This window comes from Rhinolophus ferrumequinum, chromosome 5 (genome assembly GCF_004115265.2).
Source record: "Rhinolophus ferrumequinum isolate MPI-CBG mRhiFer1 chromosome 5, mRhiFer1_v1.p, whole genome shotgun sequence".
NCBI lineage: Eukaryota > Metazoa > Chordata > Mammalia > Chiroptera > Rhinolophidae > Rhinolophus > Rhinolophus ferrumequinum.
The window spans coordinates 8159107-8178234 of NC_046288.1; the positions used below are offsets into that span (position 1 = coordinate 8159107).

At 41.9% G+C, this 19128-nt stretch overlaps 1 protein-coding gene across 6 annotated transcripts in view; it reads left to right on the forward strand.

Annotated features, from left to right (window-relative positions):
- The window catches only part of TEC (tec protein tyrosine kinase), a 205326-nt gene that overhangs the window by 83885 nt on the left and 102313 nt on the right, over positions 1–19128 (forward strand). For 4 of the 6 annotated variants that reach the window (XR_004422982.1, XM_033105500.1, XM_033105502.1 and 1 more), the window contains exon 1: positions 1271–1391. The exons of 1 other annotated variant lie outside the window; for it this stretch is intronic. Coding sequence is in view for 3 of the 5 variants with exons in the window: in XM_033105500.1 (XP_032961391.1) it covers positions 1290–1391 (102 nt within the window). In the remaining 2 variants the exon portion in view is untranslated. Of the gene's footprint in view, positions 1–1270; positions 1392–1821; positions 1842–19128 lie in introns of those variants that run through there. One more of the 6 variants, XM_033105505.1, reaches the window with a different exon arrangement.

A 19128-nucleotide genomic window follows, 5' to 3' on the forward strand; every position in this document is an offset into this window, starting at 1 on the left:
GGCCCTCCAGCAGATCAGCGGCAGCTCATTGTTTTCAATCTAGTTGTGGAGGGTGCAGCTCACTGGCCCATGTGGGAATTGAACCGGCAACCCTGTTGTTCAGAGCTCGCACTCTAACCACCTGAGCCACCTGGCCGCAAACCCCTGCTTTTTCTAATTAAGTAAGTCATTAAACTTCTGTACCCTTAGATTTCTTTTTTCTATAAAATGGAATTTTGTCAGATTTCTTCTCAGGTTTATTGCATGATTAAAGGAGAGCCTATAGGAAGGTATATTTTTAAGTCCCAAACAGGCATGAAGTATGATAACTATTAGTGCACTTGCCATTCCTTTCATCTTCATGTTGACTGCCCAGGTTCTGTCATTCAGCTCTCAGCTCCACGGTCACTTCCTCAGAGAGGCCTCCAGGACCACCAGATCTAAAGTGGCCTCCCCCTTCACTCTCAATTCTATCACTCAGCTTCATTTTAGTCAAGACACTTCCCACATATGCAATCGTTTTCTTTTTACTTGCTTATTGATTACTTACTGTCTTTCTCCCTACACTAGAATAGAACTCCTTGAGGGCAGAGCCCTGTTTTGTATTCCCTAAGCCTGGAAGAGTTCATGGGACATGGTAGACACTCAGATTTTAGAGTCAGGATAGCAGTGGTTAAGGGTGCGGACTCTGGAGATTATTTAACTCTCCTCTACGCCTCCCTTTTACCACATGTAAAAATGAGGGATTCTGATAACAAATACGTACTTTATAGAATGGTAATATATGTGAAGTATGTAGAACAGTGCTTGGCACAGTGTCAGTTTTATATAAGTACTGATTTCTACTCTTCAATGAGTTTGACAGAAGTGTTAATACATGAACATGAGTGCAGGTGGCCCTCTAAGTGTGTCAGATATCCTCCGCGGCCTCAGGTGTGACAGTGAAGACTTACTCTTTTGGTAAAGCTCGTCGCTTCGCTCCACTGCCCTGTCATCCGCCTGGCCCCCCACCGCTTAGCGGAAGAGGAGGTGTGGTCCCTAATTCCGACAGAGTAACCAGTAACCCACAGGTGGCACCGCTCTGGGTGCTCCCAGGCCAGGGATGTACGAGCTCTCGCGGGGCGGTTCTCCGGGACAGGAAGCCCGGGACTAGGGAGTCCCTGCGTGTCGTTCGGGAACACAGGGGACACTTTTGCGACTTCCCCGGAACTCAGGCCTCGGGTCTCAAAACCGTGGCAGGGCGGTGGGAGCCGATCGCCGCCCGCGGTAGGGAGCGGGGGCGGAGCGACCGGGGGACGGGGCGGGGCGGGATGGTCGCGGGCGGGGCTGAGAGGCCCGGAGCTCCGGACTCCGCCGCGCCCGCCAGACCTCGCATTCTCTCCGGCTCCGCGCAGCCTGCGCTCTCCTGCCAGGTAAGGGCGCCGTGGGCCCTCGGGGGCACCCCGGGGACTGCAGGACTTCGGGCGAGGAAGGGTCGGGACGGGGATGCGTGCGGTGAGAGGTGGCTTCCACGTGCTTCGAGACTAACCAAGACTGACCATCGTGGAACGAGGAGGGATTTCCCCACCTCCGCGCCGCGGTGAGCGTGACGCGCCACGCCAGTGCGGGATCCTGTCCTCTTCGGTCCAGGAAGAAGGCGCAGGTAGGGCCGTTTCGGCGGCCGCCGCCCCTCCGCCTCCGGGGCTCCGGCGCTGGTCTCTCCCGAGGAGCGTCCGCCCCTTTCTCCCGGGGTCCCGGGGCCGAGGCAGCTTCGCGGCAAGTTCAGGGCTGGGTTCGCTTCCCAGCAGCGTGGCTGGGTAGATTCCTCCTCTCTGCTGGGGCGGCAGCGCAGGCTTGATTGAAAGTTGGCAGAAGCGACGCAGGTATTCCACAGTTGCCCGGGTCCGAGTGCCTCACCCCACCAACTTCACACTTTTTTCTTTCTTTTAGTCTGGGAAATTGTAGTTAAATCTTGAAAACAGGGGTTCAGGGAGTATATCATTAAAACTAGGGCCTTGATCGACCCAGGAGTATTCACTTTAACTCCTAAATTCAGGTTTGGAAACAGTCTCATCCACTGCCATTCGTTGGAAACTGGCATATTTGATGAGAAGTGTAGATCTCGGTGTTAATTGGATGGCTGGAGGCTAAGTGGGTTTGAAGGTTATCCAAAATAGTTACTTTTTGAGCATATACCCTGCATTTTCCCCAGTGAGTGCCTATTTTTCCTTTTAGGAAATTCTGAGAATTAACTCTCTTCCAGATGATTCTCCCCTAAAGAGCTGGGGAGGAAAAATCAACCCCTACAAACAAGTGGGTTTCCAAAATAAGTTCAAGATTTGTCAGGTTAATTTGTGACACTAGTAGCTCCTTAGTCAGGAAGAATCTCATGCAGTACGGAATGTTATGATTTATATGGAGAAAAGAAGTGTGTAATTTTCTCATTAAGTATTTGAAACTAGTTTTTAGTTTAGTGACATTTTCACGTGTCTAGGAAAGACCTATACTTTCCCCATGCTCCAGTTCATCTGATCAATATATTACTACACTTGCCAAGTCATGATGCTTATTGCAGTGGGTTTGTGTTAATGATCTGGAGTCTTCTCACAAGGATGTGTACATTTTGGTTTGTGGAACTGTGTAAGGCAAGTGAAACTGTAAGGCAAGTGTTACACACATGCAAATCAGTACTGTGTTCTAGTCAGCAATACCTTTGCCGCAAGTAGGTCCTTGAACTAAAATTTTCACATCTCAAATAGGAAAGAATATAGAATATTAATGTATGCTCTAGCACTTTTAACTTGATGTTTCCCTTATTCTGTATCAAGAATAAGAATGTTTTTTTCAGCAGCTAGTTACTGAAGGGCCGGGACTCTGCTTTGTCATCTTATGGTAAAGCTCAGAGAATCGTGACTTTTGCTTCCTGAAGTTGGCCCTTGACAGGGTGGTTGGAGGGATTGTGGGTGGTGTCTGGCCACTTTTATGCTTGGGGAAGAATTGTTGGTCTCCCTGCCTTCCTTTGAGTATTCAGAGTGCTAGGAGCCTGGGCCTTGGGCCTCTGAGCCTGCAGGTTTCTCCAGGTTGACCTAGTTGGTGCCTCCTCTCTCTGGCCCAGCTCTTTCAGCTCCTTCTCCATCCTTCCTATCCCTTCCACCCCACTCCATCCATCCCAGATTCCCACCCCTAGGGAGAATCACCTTTTTGTTCAGGGCAGGGTGACTTGGTCCACATAGTTGATAGGCGAGTTGATCCTCAGCCTGGTGCTGGGTTTGCTAAGGATGCTCAGTAAATATCTGTTGATGACAGTGTCACTTGTTTCAGATCCCTTACTATGCTCTCCTCTTATCCAGTCTTCATAGGCAAATTGAGTAACCCAGGTTGAACCCAGATCAACCGCTTTGGGGGCCAGCTGCCTTGGTTGGTTTAGGGTCATAAATTGGGCATTCAGACCTGTGAGAAAGGAGTAAAATTGGTCCATGGTCACTGGCAATAGGAAAATTACCCTGTACCATGTGATTATGCCATAAGAATAGCTTTGTTGGAAAGAAGCCCAGAAGAGAGGGGCTTAATTGTTGCCTCATCTTCAAACTTGCCTCCATCTGGTCTTGTCTTTTTGTTTCTGCCCTAGTTCAACCAGTCCTTCCATCGATTGGATTATAACTATTAACTTTCCCAACTCATTTGATATCTCAGAACTCACAGCTCTGATGACCACAGCTACTGTGGTCTAGATGTGGAAAGTTACATTTTCTTGTGTTTAGAGGAAACAGGATGGAATTTTTCCAAACAAATTGTTGTTAGGGAAACAAAGAAAAAGCAAATAAATGTAAAAATGTGTGGGCACAGAAGCCAATGAGTTTTTGTTGTTGTTGTTGTTTTGTTCTGTGTTTTAGTTTTAAAGTGTTATCCTGGTTACATTTCTTTCTCTCTTAAGAAACAACCACTCATAATTCTTTGAATTGGTTATTTTGTTACTTATTGCTTGTAGTTGATACTTCTTGAGCTTTTAGTTTGAAACACTATCTGTTCACTTCCCACAACACAAGTCATGAAGATGACTGGCAGATGACGTGGACGACAGTGACTTGGCTGTCTTTTTTTCCCTCTAATCCCCAACACAACCACAGCTTCCTTATTTTCCCATCCTTATAATCGTTAAACAGTAATTTTGGTTAAATCAGTATTCATAGCTAAGCCAAGCACAACTTTTTGTTTTCCGTGGAGTTAGTAATTGTTTTGTTTGTTCATTTGCCTAGTTTTTCATGTACTCATCATTACTTCAACCCAAAACCCTTGGCCAACTTTTTATATTGCTCCTCAGATGCCTCAGGTATTCTGTCGATTTCATTTTCTGGAAGATGCCATCATTGAGCCTCCTGACTTACTCTAGGCTGGACTGGTTGCCCACTTGGGGCACAATCATCACCCTGAGGACTCCCTTTGTCATCACCCAGAGGATCCTCATAATTTCTTTACTGTGTTGGATCTCTTGTTACCTATAGCACATGTCTTCTTCTGTCTTGGTAGGATGAGGGTCATAAATTGGGCATTGAAGTCTGTGAGAAAGGAATGAAATTGGTCCATGGTCATTGGCAGTTCTTTGGCAGTTGACAGGAGTGTTGATTCTCAGCCTGGTTGTGGGTTCCCCGTGGAAAGTATCTGAGCATCCCTTGTTTTGTAGAGCACATCCTCAAGGACAAAGATATAGGGGATGCCTATTTTTTTTGAGACGATGAATGCTCGAAAATATCTGTTTTCCATTTGTAATTGATAGTTTGGCTGAGTGTAGAATTCTAGGATGGAAGATTTGAAGGCATGTTTCCATCGCCTTCTAGCTTGTAATGTTGCCATTGAGAAATTCAGAACTATTCTGATTCCTTAATTTTTGCTTGTAACCTCTGTACAGGTTACAAACCTGCTGAGTCCTTTCTGGAAGTTTATAGAATTTTCTCTTGGTCTCCATAACTGTGAAATTTCATGATGCTGTCTGTACCTTGGTATGGATCTGCCTTCATCCAGTGTGCTGGGCTCTTTGAATCTGGCAACTGACATCCTTCAGTTTGGGAAATTTTCTTGATTTATCTCATTAATAATTTCCTCCTCTCTATATTTTCTGTGAGGTCTCTTTCAGAAACTCTTATTATTCAGAGATAAGGCCCTTTGGACTAAGCCTCTAATTTTCTTACCTTTTCTTTATTTCTTGGCTCTACTTTGGGGAGATTTCCTCAGTTTTATCTACTCCACTGAGTTATTCATGAGTGTAATCATATGTTTAATATTTTAAATTAAAAGCTCTTTTTATTCTCTGAATATATATATGCTTTTATATTTGTGTGTGTGTGTGTGTGTGTGTGTGTGTTGTATCTATTTCATTCTTGCTTTTGTTTTATGGTTTCAGTGTCTTATCTCTCTGAGGAGTTTATTTTCTTTTAAAAGTATTTTTCCTCCTAAGCAGACTCAGTTTCCCTAAGTTGCTTTTGTCTGTTTATTTGTTTAGGTGTCTCTTTCATTCCAGAGGCTTGCCTTGTATTTTTAATACCCTTGGTTGTCTGCTCATATTTGAGTGAGGGTGAAAAAGCTGAAGGTGTGCATGGGCTTGTAGACTGCGTACTTCAAAGGGTACACTGATCATGTATAGGGTGATCTGGCTGGGTCTGTTATTTGGGGGAACCTCTGATGTCAATATGTCTTGGGCTGTTGAGAGTCCTCAGAAAAGGCTCTTCCAATCTTTTTCTTGGACAGTGCGGGAGAGCCTGGTTGCCAGTGATCTGCGAACTAGGTGGAAAAGAAGGCTGGACGTCTCATTGTCTGCGTGTTCATATAACCCCCTCCATAGTATTTCAGTAAAACACCTGAGCTGTACCTCATGTACCCCAATCCAGAGACCCTCTCTTTTTTGCCCTCTTTGGGGAAAGGAGTGAGGAAGAAATGCCAGGTGTTTTTTTGCTGGGGTAGGGAGGGGGCAATCACCTAACTGCTCAGAGTCGCTGAAGGGGTCTGTGAGATCCAACTGCTTTTTAAAGAGGCTTTCAATCTTTATTTTACCCTACTCTTCTCCCTGTGGAGGGTCCGATTACCCTTAATTATTTAGTGTTTTGGAGATTCTGTGGTATAAGTCAGGTTGTTTTTTGGCTTCCCCTCACTCCACTAAAATGTTTTAACTTTTCTCTCTTCTCTCATTCTTCCCATTTTTGTAGGTTTATACATTAAATAAGAAAAAAACCCTTTATTATTTTATTAGGCTTTCAGGAGAGAGAAAGTAGAAGGTTTTGTTCAACCTACCATTGGTGTCTGGAATATAGATTTCTTAAACAACCTCTTCTGAGAGACTAGCATGTTTCAGCCATGGCACTGCTGCCATGTTCCCTGCCTTTAGCAATAATAATAAACATTTTCTAACCTGTCTGACCAAGTCCAGTTTGGACCTCAGATTCCTTCTTATACCACTCTAATCCTCCACTACCAATTGATCACAGTTGTCGTGGGAAAACCTCTCTCTTCCTTGCTTGGGTATTATATCGCTTACTGGTCATAGAGCCCTTGTTCCTATTTCTCAAATTCACTTTGTCTGGGAGGATTCATGGTCATCTTGGCCTCTTACCTTTTAGGGAAGCTCAGCTTCTTTAAATCTAATATTTTACTTGAAAGATGGGCCTGGTGTCATTGGCAACCATGCGGAAGTTGTCACTGTGAACTTATCACACAATTTCCTTACCACCAGCAGCTTCCTCTCTTCCCATTTCAAAACTCATGCCCGTGGAATGTGCACCAAGTTCCTGTTTCCAGCTGGGCTGAGCAGAGATGATTGACTTACCCTGCTCTTCGTAGGTCATCCCAACTTTTCCAACCCTGTTTAACCAGTTGAGTCATTCCTCAGGCTCCCTTCATGCACTGTGACCTTCCAGAATTCTGTCCCAGTAGCTTGACAACATTGACGATGCTTACACACAGAGAGAGGAATGATGACAAGAGTCAACTTCCACTGACGCTCGAAGAACATTGTTCTCAAACCACCTTCTCTGCACAGAAAAAGCAAAGCTGTGTACTCCTATGATGGCGGCTATGCATTGGGAATACAGAAAACACTAATGTTGGCATTTGTTCCAGTGCAGCAGGTGCAGTTGTGACTTGCTCTCTGGAGGAGGATAGTGAAGGGTAAGATGGTTAGAAAACACTTAGCTGGAACCCACTAGGTATCATTATGAATGAAAGCTGGGCCCATGCGGCTACCTGCAGAACTCCTTCTTCCCTCTGTGCTTCCACAGGCATCCTTCCTTTTTCTAAATAAAACCTTAGAAGCCATTGCATCCTCTCTTTCCATGCCGTTTGGTTTTTCTTCAGTGTGCTTAGTGCTTCACGTAAGTGCTTTTTGTCTTCTCAGCTGGATTGTAAACTCTCCAAAGGAAGAGCACAGTACTTGATAATATACTTGATCAGTGTACCAAATTAATTTTCCAGATAATTGTGGACACTTGGCAGTTAAAGGGAAAAAAGATATTTGGTCACAATGATCCACATTGTGCCAATAGCCTAAGTACTTTGAATTCTTGCTTAGACTTTTCACTTCACTTTATAGACTGTGGCATAGAGCATTCAATTTAAGTTTTCCCAAGTATAATGTTTGTCATATTATTTAGAAATGTTCTTTATTGAAAACAATCTTGAAAGGACAATATATAACTCTAATCATAATAGTAGTTATTCTTATGGTTATGATTATTACATTTTTCCACGCATATATTTCTTCTTAGCATAGTGTTGTGCTTGTCTTCGTTTTTATGGCTTAAGAAGAGTGGCTTTTAGAGGAAGGAGGGAAGTATGTGCTGATTAGATTGTCTAGTCTGGTAAGTTTTGTTTCTAAAGGGGGCTCTTTGGATTTCAGCTCTCTCTCTTTCTCCCCTTACAATGGGGAACTCCCTGATTAATATCCTACTCCCTTTATCTTTAAATTTTGTGAAGGTTTCGCCTGATTTAGTAGGAAAAAATTTTAACTTCTTTTTATCCTGAATAGAGTTCCAACGTCTTCCTGTTTACTTAGAAACTCGTCCTCATGTATCCCTCAATATTGTGTTTCAACCACAAATTGTGGGATCTTCACATGACCGCCCCCAAAATGAAATTGTAGCTTTTTGTTCCCTTGCAAAGGAATGCTTTCAAGGTTTATTTTTCTACAAATATATTTTAAGTATGCGGTAAAGTTTTTACCATTGGGGCTTTGTTTCGTAGAAGGCACTTAGCTTTCTTTTTTATTCTCCTGCTTTGAATGGTAAAAATGCTTGATCCTTTAACCGTGCAGAGAAACAGAAGTACAAGTTAACTGAGTTATGAATGATGTTAGATATGTAAATTTAGGTGTGAATGCTTTTTAAATTTTTTAAAGGATATTTAATGTGACATTGCATTAAATGTGACATTCTAGAAGCATTGCATTAAAGAATTCTTGTTCATAGGTTCTAGAGTTGTAACTAAAAGAGATTTTTTTGGGACTCAGAGCTGGTGATACATCCTCCTGCTTTCCTCAGACCAAGAATAGATTTCTAGATACCACTGAGATTCTACAATTCTCAGTGTGATTTTTGGACTCTCCCTGCCATCATTTAAAAAAGAAATATTTAACACACACACACACACACACACATGCACGCACACACACATATGTACACATACATACATACAGAGGGTGCCAAAAAATGTATACACATTTTAAGAGAGGAAAAACTCAGTATATACAGATAACAAAAGATGAATACAAATAATGTGTATACATTTTATGTATATATACTGGGGGTGCCAAAAATATGTATACGCATTTTAAGAGATGTTATCTATGCTCAAGCAGTAGTTTGCCATAATCAGAAGTGTCTGGAGGCTGATGGTAACCACCTTGAGCACCTCTTGTAATTGCAGAAGTCAAACGTGACTTGTATTCATGTTTTGTTATCGGTATATATTGAGTATTACAATTAATACAGTTTTTTCTTTCTTAAAATGTGTGTATTTTTTTTGGCACCCTGTGTGTGTGTGTGTGTGTGTGTGTGTGTGTCTATAGTTAAGAAATGTAAACACTATGGAAGCTTACAAAGAAGAAGTTAAAAATTACCCCAGTACCATTCCAGAGAGAATCTTGGTGAACCCCTTGTCAGTCATCTCTATCATCATTTGACTTTTCAAAAATCTTTAGCAACTCTGTAGGAAATAATTAACGCAGGACTCATTCTGTGTAACTGTTTATGTAACTCCACATTCTATCCACATTCTGTAATATTTATATGTATATGTCATTACTTTATGAGGTTGTAATTAGTTCAGGCATAATGTTCTTTGGGTAACATTTCATATAGACATTTTCTTTTGGGAATAATTATCATTTTTAATAGCTAGGTGATAGTCTGTTATGTTACTATACAATGGTATTTTGGCACTCCTTAATTTTTGGACATTTGGGGTTTCCCCCACCTTTTTTTTAGTAAGTAGTGCTGCTGCTATACTTTTTTTCCCTCTTTTTGGAATTATTTTCTTGGGCTATATGTTTCAAAATACCACTCAGGTATTAAGGTTTTCTAACTTCTGTTGATTATTGTTAGAAGGATACAAAATAATAATTTGGAAATGCTCACTAGCTATATAAAGTTATATGAAGTTTCCACTGTCTTCTCTTTTGACCTTTTAGGTCAACAGTATCTCCTTTGTGTGAAGATACCAGGTTTAGCTGGAGCTATGGAGGCCATGTTATATACACAGTTGTAGGTCCGATAATAAAGCCAGAGTAGCCTGACAGGCCCATTTGCAGAGACTGTGTTCTTGTTGGTGATGTCTAGAGCCTCATTTCACTTAGTTGGATGTCTGGTAGGAAAAGTGTCCAAGGATCAGTAACAAAAGGTGGAGAGGTTATATTATCTGTGAAACTGCATTTGATCGCAGTACCTGGTCTAGAGTTCATGAACCTTCCCGTAAGTCTGGGCGAGGTCATATTATAATTCCGTAGGGAACTTCAACCCTCCTACCCGTTTCCCCATTCCTGGACTGCATGAGGAAGTGGGAGGGGCAGGGCAACCAGCAACATTAGGGAATTTTGCATTAATGAAGTTTCTTGATAAAGAACTGGAACAGAGTGAATTCCTATTCATATTTTCCCCCTGACATCTTTCTGTTTAATGTTTGGAGTCTGGTTAGATTGCTAAGTCAGTTATTAACTGGTATTATGTTCCCATGCCTCAGGTATTCCATCTATTAAAGCATAATGACATATAATTAACAGTCCACTTCAGAAAGATCTATGGCCTAATGCTTATAAAGGACTTGGAGCTTTGCTCAGAGTGTCTTGTACATAGTCATGATTAATGCGATGGCTTGCTCTGTTTGGCAAAGGGCATCTACATTATGCCCATTTTATAAATGAGAAAAGCGGGCCTTGTAGAGGATAATGGCTGGCTGAGAATCAGAGGGTAAATTCAATGTAGTGTCTGTGGAATTTTTCCTGGATTTTGTGGAACTGAAAATAAATTCTATGTGAGTGTGTATGTGTCGGGAAAATGTATTTAACAGGTTTTAAGCACATATAACCTTTTGAGGGGAAGGCTACTTCTTTATAAGGGGGAATCATGTTTGACAAACTCACCTGAGTTTTTAAAGAGCATTAAATAGTTGTGGAAGCTAGGGATAAACAGTGATTTTCAAAGTGATTTTGAAAAGACTCCACACAAAGGCTGTTAAATAAATTGAGTTAGTGGAAGGTTGGGAGAAATGTTTTTACAAATCAGGCATAGGGAGATGGGACAAAGACAGAACAAAGGTTAAGCATAGATGGACATTTCTCATGATATAAACGTGAGTAAACGAGTCTAATTATTTTTTTAAAAGTAAACAATGTAAGAGGGAGTACACAGTGTGAACTCCCAAGTTTATAGTCAACATGAACCCACTGGGACACTACAAAGCCACACTGCTAGTCTTGTTTATGCAAAATGACAGGGAAGTGGTAAAGAAGGCATTTAGATAAAAAGAATCCATCTGTATCCACAGATGGACATTCCAGTTTTTGACTCAAGAAAAAGATGCAGATATTATTGTAAATTCTTAACTAAAGATGTTCACTAAGTGTATGACTTGGAACGAAAAAAGCTAGCTAAATCTTAGCGGTTGTTACAAATAATTCAGAAATGGAAACGGGTAATTCCATTTTACCCGTTTTTGTGATGCTTCAGTATCTAAGATAGTTTAGTGTACTGAGAAGACATGATGGACTTAAAGAAAAACAAATATATTTATTAGCCAACTCTTCGGTCTAGAAAGATACATGCTGAGAAGACATGTGGATCAGGTGCTCCCTCTTCTACCATGGCAGGGCCACCATTCATTTGCTCCATCTTTATTCCCAAATAGTGCCCCACTCACCCCAAGTAGTTAATGTTTATTGAACATATACCACGTGCCAGGCACTATGCTAAGCTCTTTACATGTATTATATCATTTAATCCTCCCGACAACCCTATGAAGTGGGCAAGATTAGTTTCAACATTTTATAGATGAAGAGCCTGAAGCACGGGGAGGTTCAGGGCGATTTGATTAAATGGTGGAGCCAGAGTTCAGAGCAATACAGTCGGACTCCACAGAGTGTACCCTGACAGCTCTACTGAGCTATACACACTGAACTACGCTCCTCTCCTTCCACTCTCTTATATTCCCTCCTGGTGAACAGAGTTGGACAACCTAGAAGAAAACATAAAAGTCTGCCTCTAACAAAACAGCAGCCATCTGTTCTTCTGGGTATCACTCCAAGCTCCTTAACCCTCTAGATCTGTAAGATGTTGTCAAAGCAGCACTATTGAATAGAAATATTCTGTGAGCCAGATAGATAATTTAAAAGTTTCTAGTAGCCACATTAAAAAAGGCAAAACAGAACAGGTGAAATTAATTGTTAATTGCATATTTATGTTTTGTGTAACCCAATATATAAAAAATAGTATAATTTTACCATGTAATCATATAAAAATTATTAATGAGTTATCAGAAACAACTCAGGATGTTAGCAGTACTATACAATGCAATGCAATACACTACCGTGGTTCCCGAAAATAAGACCCAGCCGCACAAGCAGCTCTAACGCGTCTTTTGGAGCAAAAATTAACATAAGACCCGGTATTATATTATATTATATTATATTATATTATATTATATTATATTATATTATATTATACCTGGTCTTATATAAGACCCAGTCTCATAGTAAAATAAGTCTGGCTCTCATATTAATTTTTGCTCCAAAAGATGCATTAGAGCTGATTGTCCGGCTAGGTCTTATTTTTGGGGAAACACGGTATCTGATGCAGTGCAGTGGATAAAGTGAAATGTACCAAGCAATAAAAGTTGTGGTTAATGGAAAAATATTTCCTACTGCTTCAGTTTTAAATTTTACATTAAAATTAATTAAAAATTAAAAAAGACAAAAATTTAGTTCCTCAGTTGCACTAGCCACATTTCAGGTGCTCAGTAGCTGTGTGTGGTGAGTGGCTACCATATTGAATGGTTCAGCTGTATAGCAATAGTTATTCTCTGTTTCCAAAGGCCCAGGGACTTCCAGGTACTCCATCCCCACCCCGAACTCCTCTCAGCCCCCATCTTATCTTCCCTGCCTATGCCCTGGGCTACCACGTACAGTTGTGTAGGTTATGCACTGCAAAACTCTGGGATGGCATTCCTATTGTAGATCTAGTAGATTTGCTTACTTACTGTGATTGCTTTTTGGAAGACGGAAGTAAAGTTTTTAAAGGAAGAAATACTTTTTCCTAACTCATACAAAGGCATTTGTTTGGGGTGGTGGTGGTGGTGGTGGCGATGGTAGTAGCCCTTCTGTTCCATCCTAGCATTCCAGCTGCTGTGCCCAGGCATTAGTTTCTTGTACACTCAGCACTTTCCAATGCCCACTGCCTATGCTTGGAAGTAATGAAGCAACTTCAGTCAACCTCTTCTCCCCTGGAAATACTCGTAATGTCACAAAGCCATAGTCGCTCTTCATAGTAGTTTACCTTGGAGCAATTTGTCTTATTCATAATTGTATCCTCAGTTCCTGGCACACAACAGTTGCTTAACACATTTACTGATTTGAATTGTTATCTCAGTGTTCACTCAGGCCCCTGTATTGTGTCCTCAGTTGCCCTTAATGAAATTTAACCCAGGGCTGATTTATCCAAGTGCTGACAGGGGTCTCTCTCACTGAATCACAGCTCACCCTTCATGTGGTACCCTTGTTCTACATAAAAATAGGCATTATTGTTATTACTAATAATAGCTACCATTTATTGATCATTGTGTGGCAAGCATCGTGTTTAGCAATTTATGTGCATTATTTCATTTAATCTTTCAAACATCTCTAGGAGGTAGATACTATTATCCCCATTTTATGAGGAGGAAACTGAGGCACTGAGAAATTAAATAATTTACCTAAGGTCACGCAGCTAGTAACTGTCAAAGTTGAAATTTAAAACCAGTTCTGTCTGACTTCAAAGCCCTTCTGTACTTGAAACAGCAGGACTGGGCTTCTCTTTTGGTAGCTGGAACCTGACTGGCAAGTTATCGCACTGTAGTGGACTTATTATTTGTTTTCTCAGACTTCCTTCCTTTGGGGGAACTTCTCTGTCCCCAGTTCATGTGGTTTGGGTGGGGTATACACAAACCCCAGGGATGGTCAGATGACTCAGCTTTGGCCAGTCTGAGAAGTGCTTCCACCTGACCAAGTGATTGGTTCCAAGGTTAGCACATGACCCAGGCTCACTCAGTCAGGCTCCTTTTCTTCTCCACTTGAGGAAAGGAGGCATTCTTTTCCTCTGGGATTTTTTTTGCTGCTAGAATGATGTAACCTGGAGCTCCTGGTGGCCATCTTTCCCTGCTACATTGAGGAAGCTGTTTGAAGTAGGAGAGAATGAACGAGACCAGCATGTAGTGAGCAGTAGCAGTGAGTGGTGGTGAGAGCACAGACAGCATCATTTGAACCCTAGGACTCAGATGTGCCTGAAGCAGTCAAGGACTTCCGGGTTATGTGAGCCAATATATTTTGTTGTTGTTGCCTGCTGTAATCTAGTGATTGCAATTGAAAGAGCCTGCCTAATATACAGACTTTTTAAAAGATGACTATCTTTTCTTGGCGTCCCTGTTGCCATCCTGTCTACCTTTGCATGAGCCCACTCCTTCTTGGGCCTTGGTGCCTGCCTCCCTGCACTGTGCCCAGAGGCCTTGGATCCATGTAAACTCTGTTCATGTTTAGCTTGTTTCTTCTCTTTTAGGTGTGTGAACACTGCCCTAGTGAAAGGAGGTACGGCACCCAACCCCTCCTCAGCACTCCCTCCACCCTTACCCTCCATGGCACAGCTCACACACAAGGAGGATTGGGCCATGCGCATTAGAGAAATCTGTTCTTTGAGACATTAGAAACATTACTCATTAATCTACTTTTGAATGCTGATCGAAAACTGTTGAATGCCTAACTCCTCTGGCCTCTGACACCCTCTGGGATCTCAGCCAGCTTTGGCCAAGGCTTTGCTTCCTAGCCCCAGTTTCCTTGGCTCCCAGCCTTTCTGATCAGCTGTCTTCTTAGGTAGTACTCTCAACTCTCCTATGATTCTGAACTTCCATCCTTCTACTGGCTTCCTTCCCAGTCTTTCCCGGGGCCTTCTGAGGGCATTGTTCCACAGTGAATCAACTCTCCCACACCTCCAGCCTCCTCACAGAATGAGAATATTCCCTTCTCTGCGGCTCTCTCTGCTGTGGCCTTCTCCTGGCTTCTCTTTGCTGTTTGCAGGTTGTGCAACAAAAACCCTTTCTTCTTTAGAGTTCAAGCCATTCTTGCAAATACCCTCCTTTTCTCTCCTTGTGCCGCCATCGTCTTGCCGCCATTGTCCCTTATAGATTCACCTGGTTCCCAGTTTTCTCTTCCAACTCTGCCATCTCTGTATTCATATATACAGCTAACTTTATATGTCTGTGATAAGTTGTGCAATTGCCTGGGAGTAAAGGGAGTAGTTAATTGTGGCAGGAGTGGAAAATAAGGGAGACTTCATAAAAGACATTACCTGTGATCATGACCTTAAAAAATGAATAGCGTTTCAATAGGTGCTCTTTCAGGCAGACAGAACAACTTACACAAAGGCATGGAGATATGAAAATGCCCATGTGTTTACCTGCTTGAGCACTTGGAAGTAAGTGGTAGGAAGGAAAGAAGGAACCCATATGGGATTTGACATGATCATGTTTACTTAAAATGAAGGAATGACACTAAGGAGGGTCCAATGTGGAGAATGCAAAATGTGGAGAATGCAAAAGAAAGAACAGCCTTTATTATAAAAGGAGGGAAAAGTACTTTGGAAAGTACTTCAGAGGTGGGATGATAAGTAAATGAGAAGATCATAACTTTGTTGGGTTGATGGTAAAAAGAGAAGGGGAGTAATTAAAGCAGTTCATAAAGACTAGGGATTTTGAGAGAAGGGATAGTGGAAGAAGAGGTGGAAGGATTTGCAGAGCAGACTGGTTATGAGGGAGCAGGGAGCAGAGTGGGGAAATCAGGCCAGACACCTGCTGCTTGGGAGATCGGAGAGATTGGGGCCCTGTCTGATGATGGTTGATTTGAAGGTGTAGGATGCTGGGAAAAAACAGCTGTGCACTAGATATGAATCAAACTACTTGGCCTTTTAATTACCTTATGTATAAAGAGTAAGATAACTTTATTTCCCAGTGATAAAAATGACTTAAGATGTTTCTTAAACTGTTTTATAGAATACTACAACTCTGGGAGATGTTAAGGTTCAAAGGAAATAGAGTTCTATGATCAAATAGGGTTGGGAAATTCTGCATTCTGTGTGACTCACAGAGTCTATTTATGTATCAAAGGCCCTGAGAAATGCACACAAGAAACCAGTGTGACATTGTTTAACACAGCTTTTCCCAAACATATCTGTTCATTCATTCAGCAAGCATGTGGTAAGCACATACTATGAGAGTATGTTTTTGGTACTGTGCTGGCCACTGGTCCTACAGTAGAGAATAAAATCAGCCAGTGTCTCTGCCTTTATGAGATTATAGTCCGGTATAATCTGACAGGTTCTGAGAAACACAATTTGAGAAGCTTTGAGTTAAGGTGTTTAGATATTTCTGTTTGGAATGGAATGGAGTGATTGTTGCCCTACTTGTCACTCTGCCTCCATGTCTCTGTTTTACACCAATACCTCCACCTCTTTGCAGAATGTTTCTTGCACCTCTTGCCTTGGACATAGACAGAGCTGATGACAAGGTAACTTTCAGGTATGGGAAGTTGGTGACCTGCCTAAGGTCACCCAACAAGTTAATGGCAGAACCAGAGCCAAAACCCCAGCTCATCTGGCTCTGGATTCTATGCTCATTCCACTCTTGGTGAGAAGGGACAGTTTAAAATGCCTGAAAATTGAAAAAAGAATTAGGTATATTCAAGAGCTTGAGTGACATATTATGGATTATGCCAATTTAATCAATAATATCAGGGTCGACTTAGGTATCACCACGACCACCACCACCACCACCACTACCATCATTGTCATTATTAATGTTGAGTAATTGCTATGATCCATGCTAAGCACTTTATAAATATGTTTTCTTACTTAATTTTTACAGCAACTCTATGAAGGGAATTATTATTTTTTCTTATAGATGAGGACGCAAGCTCCGAGAGGTGTGTAGCATGTCTGTGTTTACACAACTAGGAATGAGCAGAGCCAAGCTTCCATTCTAGGCTGTTTTCAGAGTCTAAACTCTTAACTTCATTTTACAGAAGTATTTACTCTGGTTCTAGACTTCCCTCTCAGAATCAGTCTGTCTTTTCTCCCTTGCCATTTCAACTTACCTAGCTCCTTCTCCTTTGAAACAACCTGATCTTAGAAAGGATCTGATCATTCGTTTATTCCATACAGCAGGTAATCATTCTTCAATTTTTTTTAATGTTTATTGGGGAATATTGGGGAACAGTGTGATTTTCCAGGACCTATTAGCTCCAAGTCAAGTCACTGTTTTCAATCTAGTTGTGTAAGGTGCAGCTCACAGTGGCCCATGTGGGAATCGAACCGGGGACCTAGGTGTTATGAGCACTGCGCTCTAAACAACTGAGCCAACCCACTGCCCCCATTCTTTAAATATTTAATAAGGATCTATTTTGTGAAGAAACTGTTTTAGGAGCTGAGGATCCAGGGGTGAATACACAGCCTAGGTTCCTACTCATGTGAAACTTACAATCAGTGGAGGGAGCACATGATAAAAAAAAAAAAATCAAGAAAAATGTCACAGTGGTAAGTATTATGCAAAGAATTAAAATATGGATCTGAGAGTAGCTGGTTGTCTGCCTTAGATGGGGTAGTCAATAGAAGGTCTTTTTGCGAAAGTGGCATTTAAGCTGAAGTTTCAATTATAAGAAGTTGTTGGCTAGAGAGAGAGCTAGAGAGACAAGGTGGAATGAATGAGTTTCTAGGTAGAGGGAACATCATGTGCAATGACCTCACCGTGAATTTGCTGTGTTTGAAGAATAGGAAGAAGGCTGGTCTGGTTGAATCATAGTGGATCAGTGGGAGAGTGGTACTAGATGGGTTTGGACAAGTAGGTGGTATGTTGGGTTAAGGAGATTGGGTTTTTAGTCTGAGTGCAGGGAAGCCATTGGAAGGTATAAGCAGGGCTGAGGATATGAACTGATTTATGTTTTCAAAAGTTTGTGTCGATTGATGAATGGAGAAATGATTATAAGAAGATAAAGAAGGAAGTAGTGAGATGTATTAGGAGGATGTAGCAGTAGTTCTGACAAGGGGTGATGATGGCTGTCTCAGTTAATTGCCCAATAATGCCATGTAACAAACATCCCCATAAACTCAGTAGTGTACAGGAATAAGGGTTTATTTTTGCTCATGAGTTGACGGGATGGCTGGGTAGTTCTGATCTGGGCCAGGCTCAGCTGATCTTGACTGGCTTGTCCATGTGTCTGTAATCAACTATGGGTGAGGTAGGCAGCTCTGTGATGTTGCCTGGGCTCTCTGATGTGTTTGGGATGGCCAGCTGGCTGTCAACCGTCTAGGATGGCCTCGGCTGCAATGGCTGGGACTACTCTGCTCTCCTCTGTGTTTGTTTATGTTACAGCCTCTAGTAGGCTAGCCTGGGCTTATTTGCAGGCTTGTCCAGTCATGTTCTCATGGTGATCACAAAGAAGCAAGAGATAAAGTAGAAATGAGCAAGCAGATTTTTAAGCCTTAGCTTGTGTGAAGTTTGCTATTGTCCAATTGATCAACACAAGTTACATGGGTACAGGCACAGTTAGTGTGGGAAGGCATTGCCAAAGGGCAGGGATCCAGAGAAGTGTGAAAAGATACAGGAGGTATGAAAACTCAGGGCCGTTAGTTCAGTCTATCTATTGCACTAATGGGAGAAGAGTGAAGTAGAGACTTGAATATTCAGGTTTATAATACCTTAGAGGTACAGTCCAAAGAACAAGCTGATGGATTAGATTTGGGTATGGGAGAGAGAGAAATGAATCAAAGAACTTGTAGATTTTGGGCTGAGCAGCTGGGGAGATAGTGAGGCCATTTACCCAGATGGCAAAGACTAGGTAAAGAGCAAGTTTTGGGGGCGTATCTAGAGTTCTGTTTTGCCATGTTATGTTTGAGATACCTGTTAGATACTTAAATAAAGATGTTAGGTTTGCAATTGGATATATAAACCTCAGGTTCTTGGAGACAGGGCTGAAGGTGTAGATTTTGGAGTTATCAACATATAGGTGGTATTACAAGCCATGGAAGTAGATGTGGCCACCCAGAGAAGAATGTATAGATGAAGAAGCAAAGCAAGCCCTGGATAGAGCCCTGGTGCACCCCAGTTTGTAGAAGTAAGGCAGAAAAATAGAGGCCAGCAAAGAAGACTAAGACAATTCAGGTTCTGAGATCAGAGAAAAATCTAGGAAACTGGTGTCACAGGGAACCAGGAGAAACTAAGCATTGCAAGGAAGGAATGGTCAGCTGTGTTAAACACGGCTGGGAGGTCAAGTAGGATAAGAACTGAAAAGTGACCACTGGATTTGGCAACAAGGTGGTCCTTGGTGACCTTGACAAATGCAGTCTTTGTGGAATGATGGAGCTAGTACTCCAGTTGGAGTGGATAGAGGAAAGCACATGATGA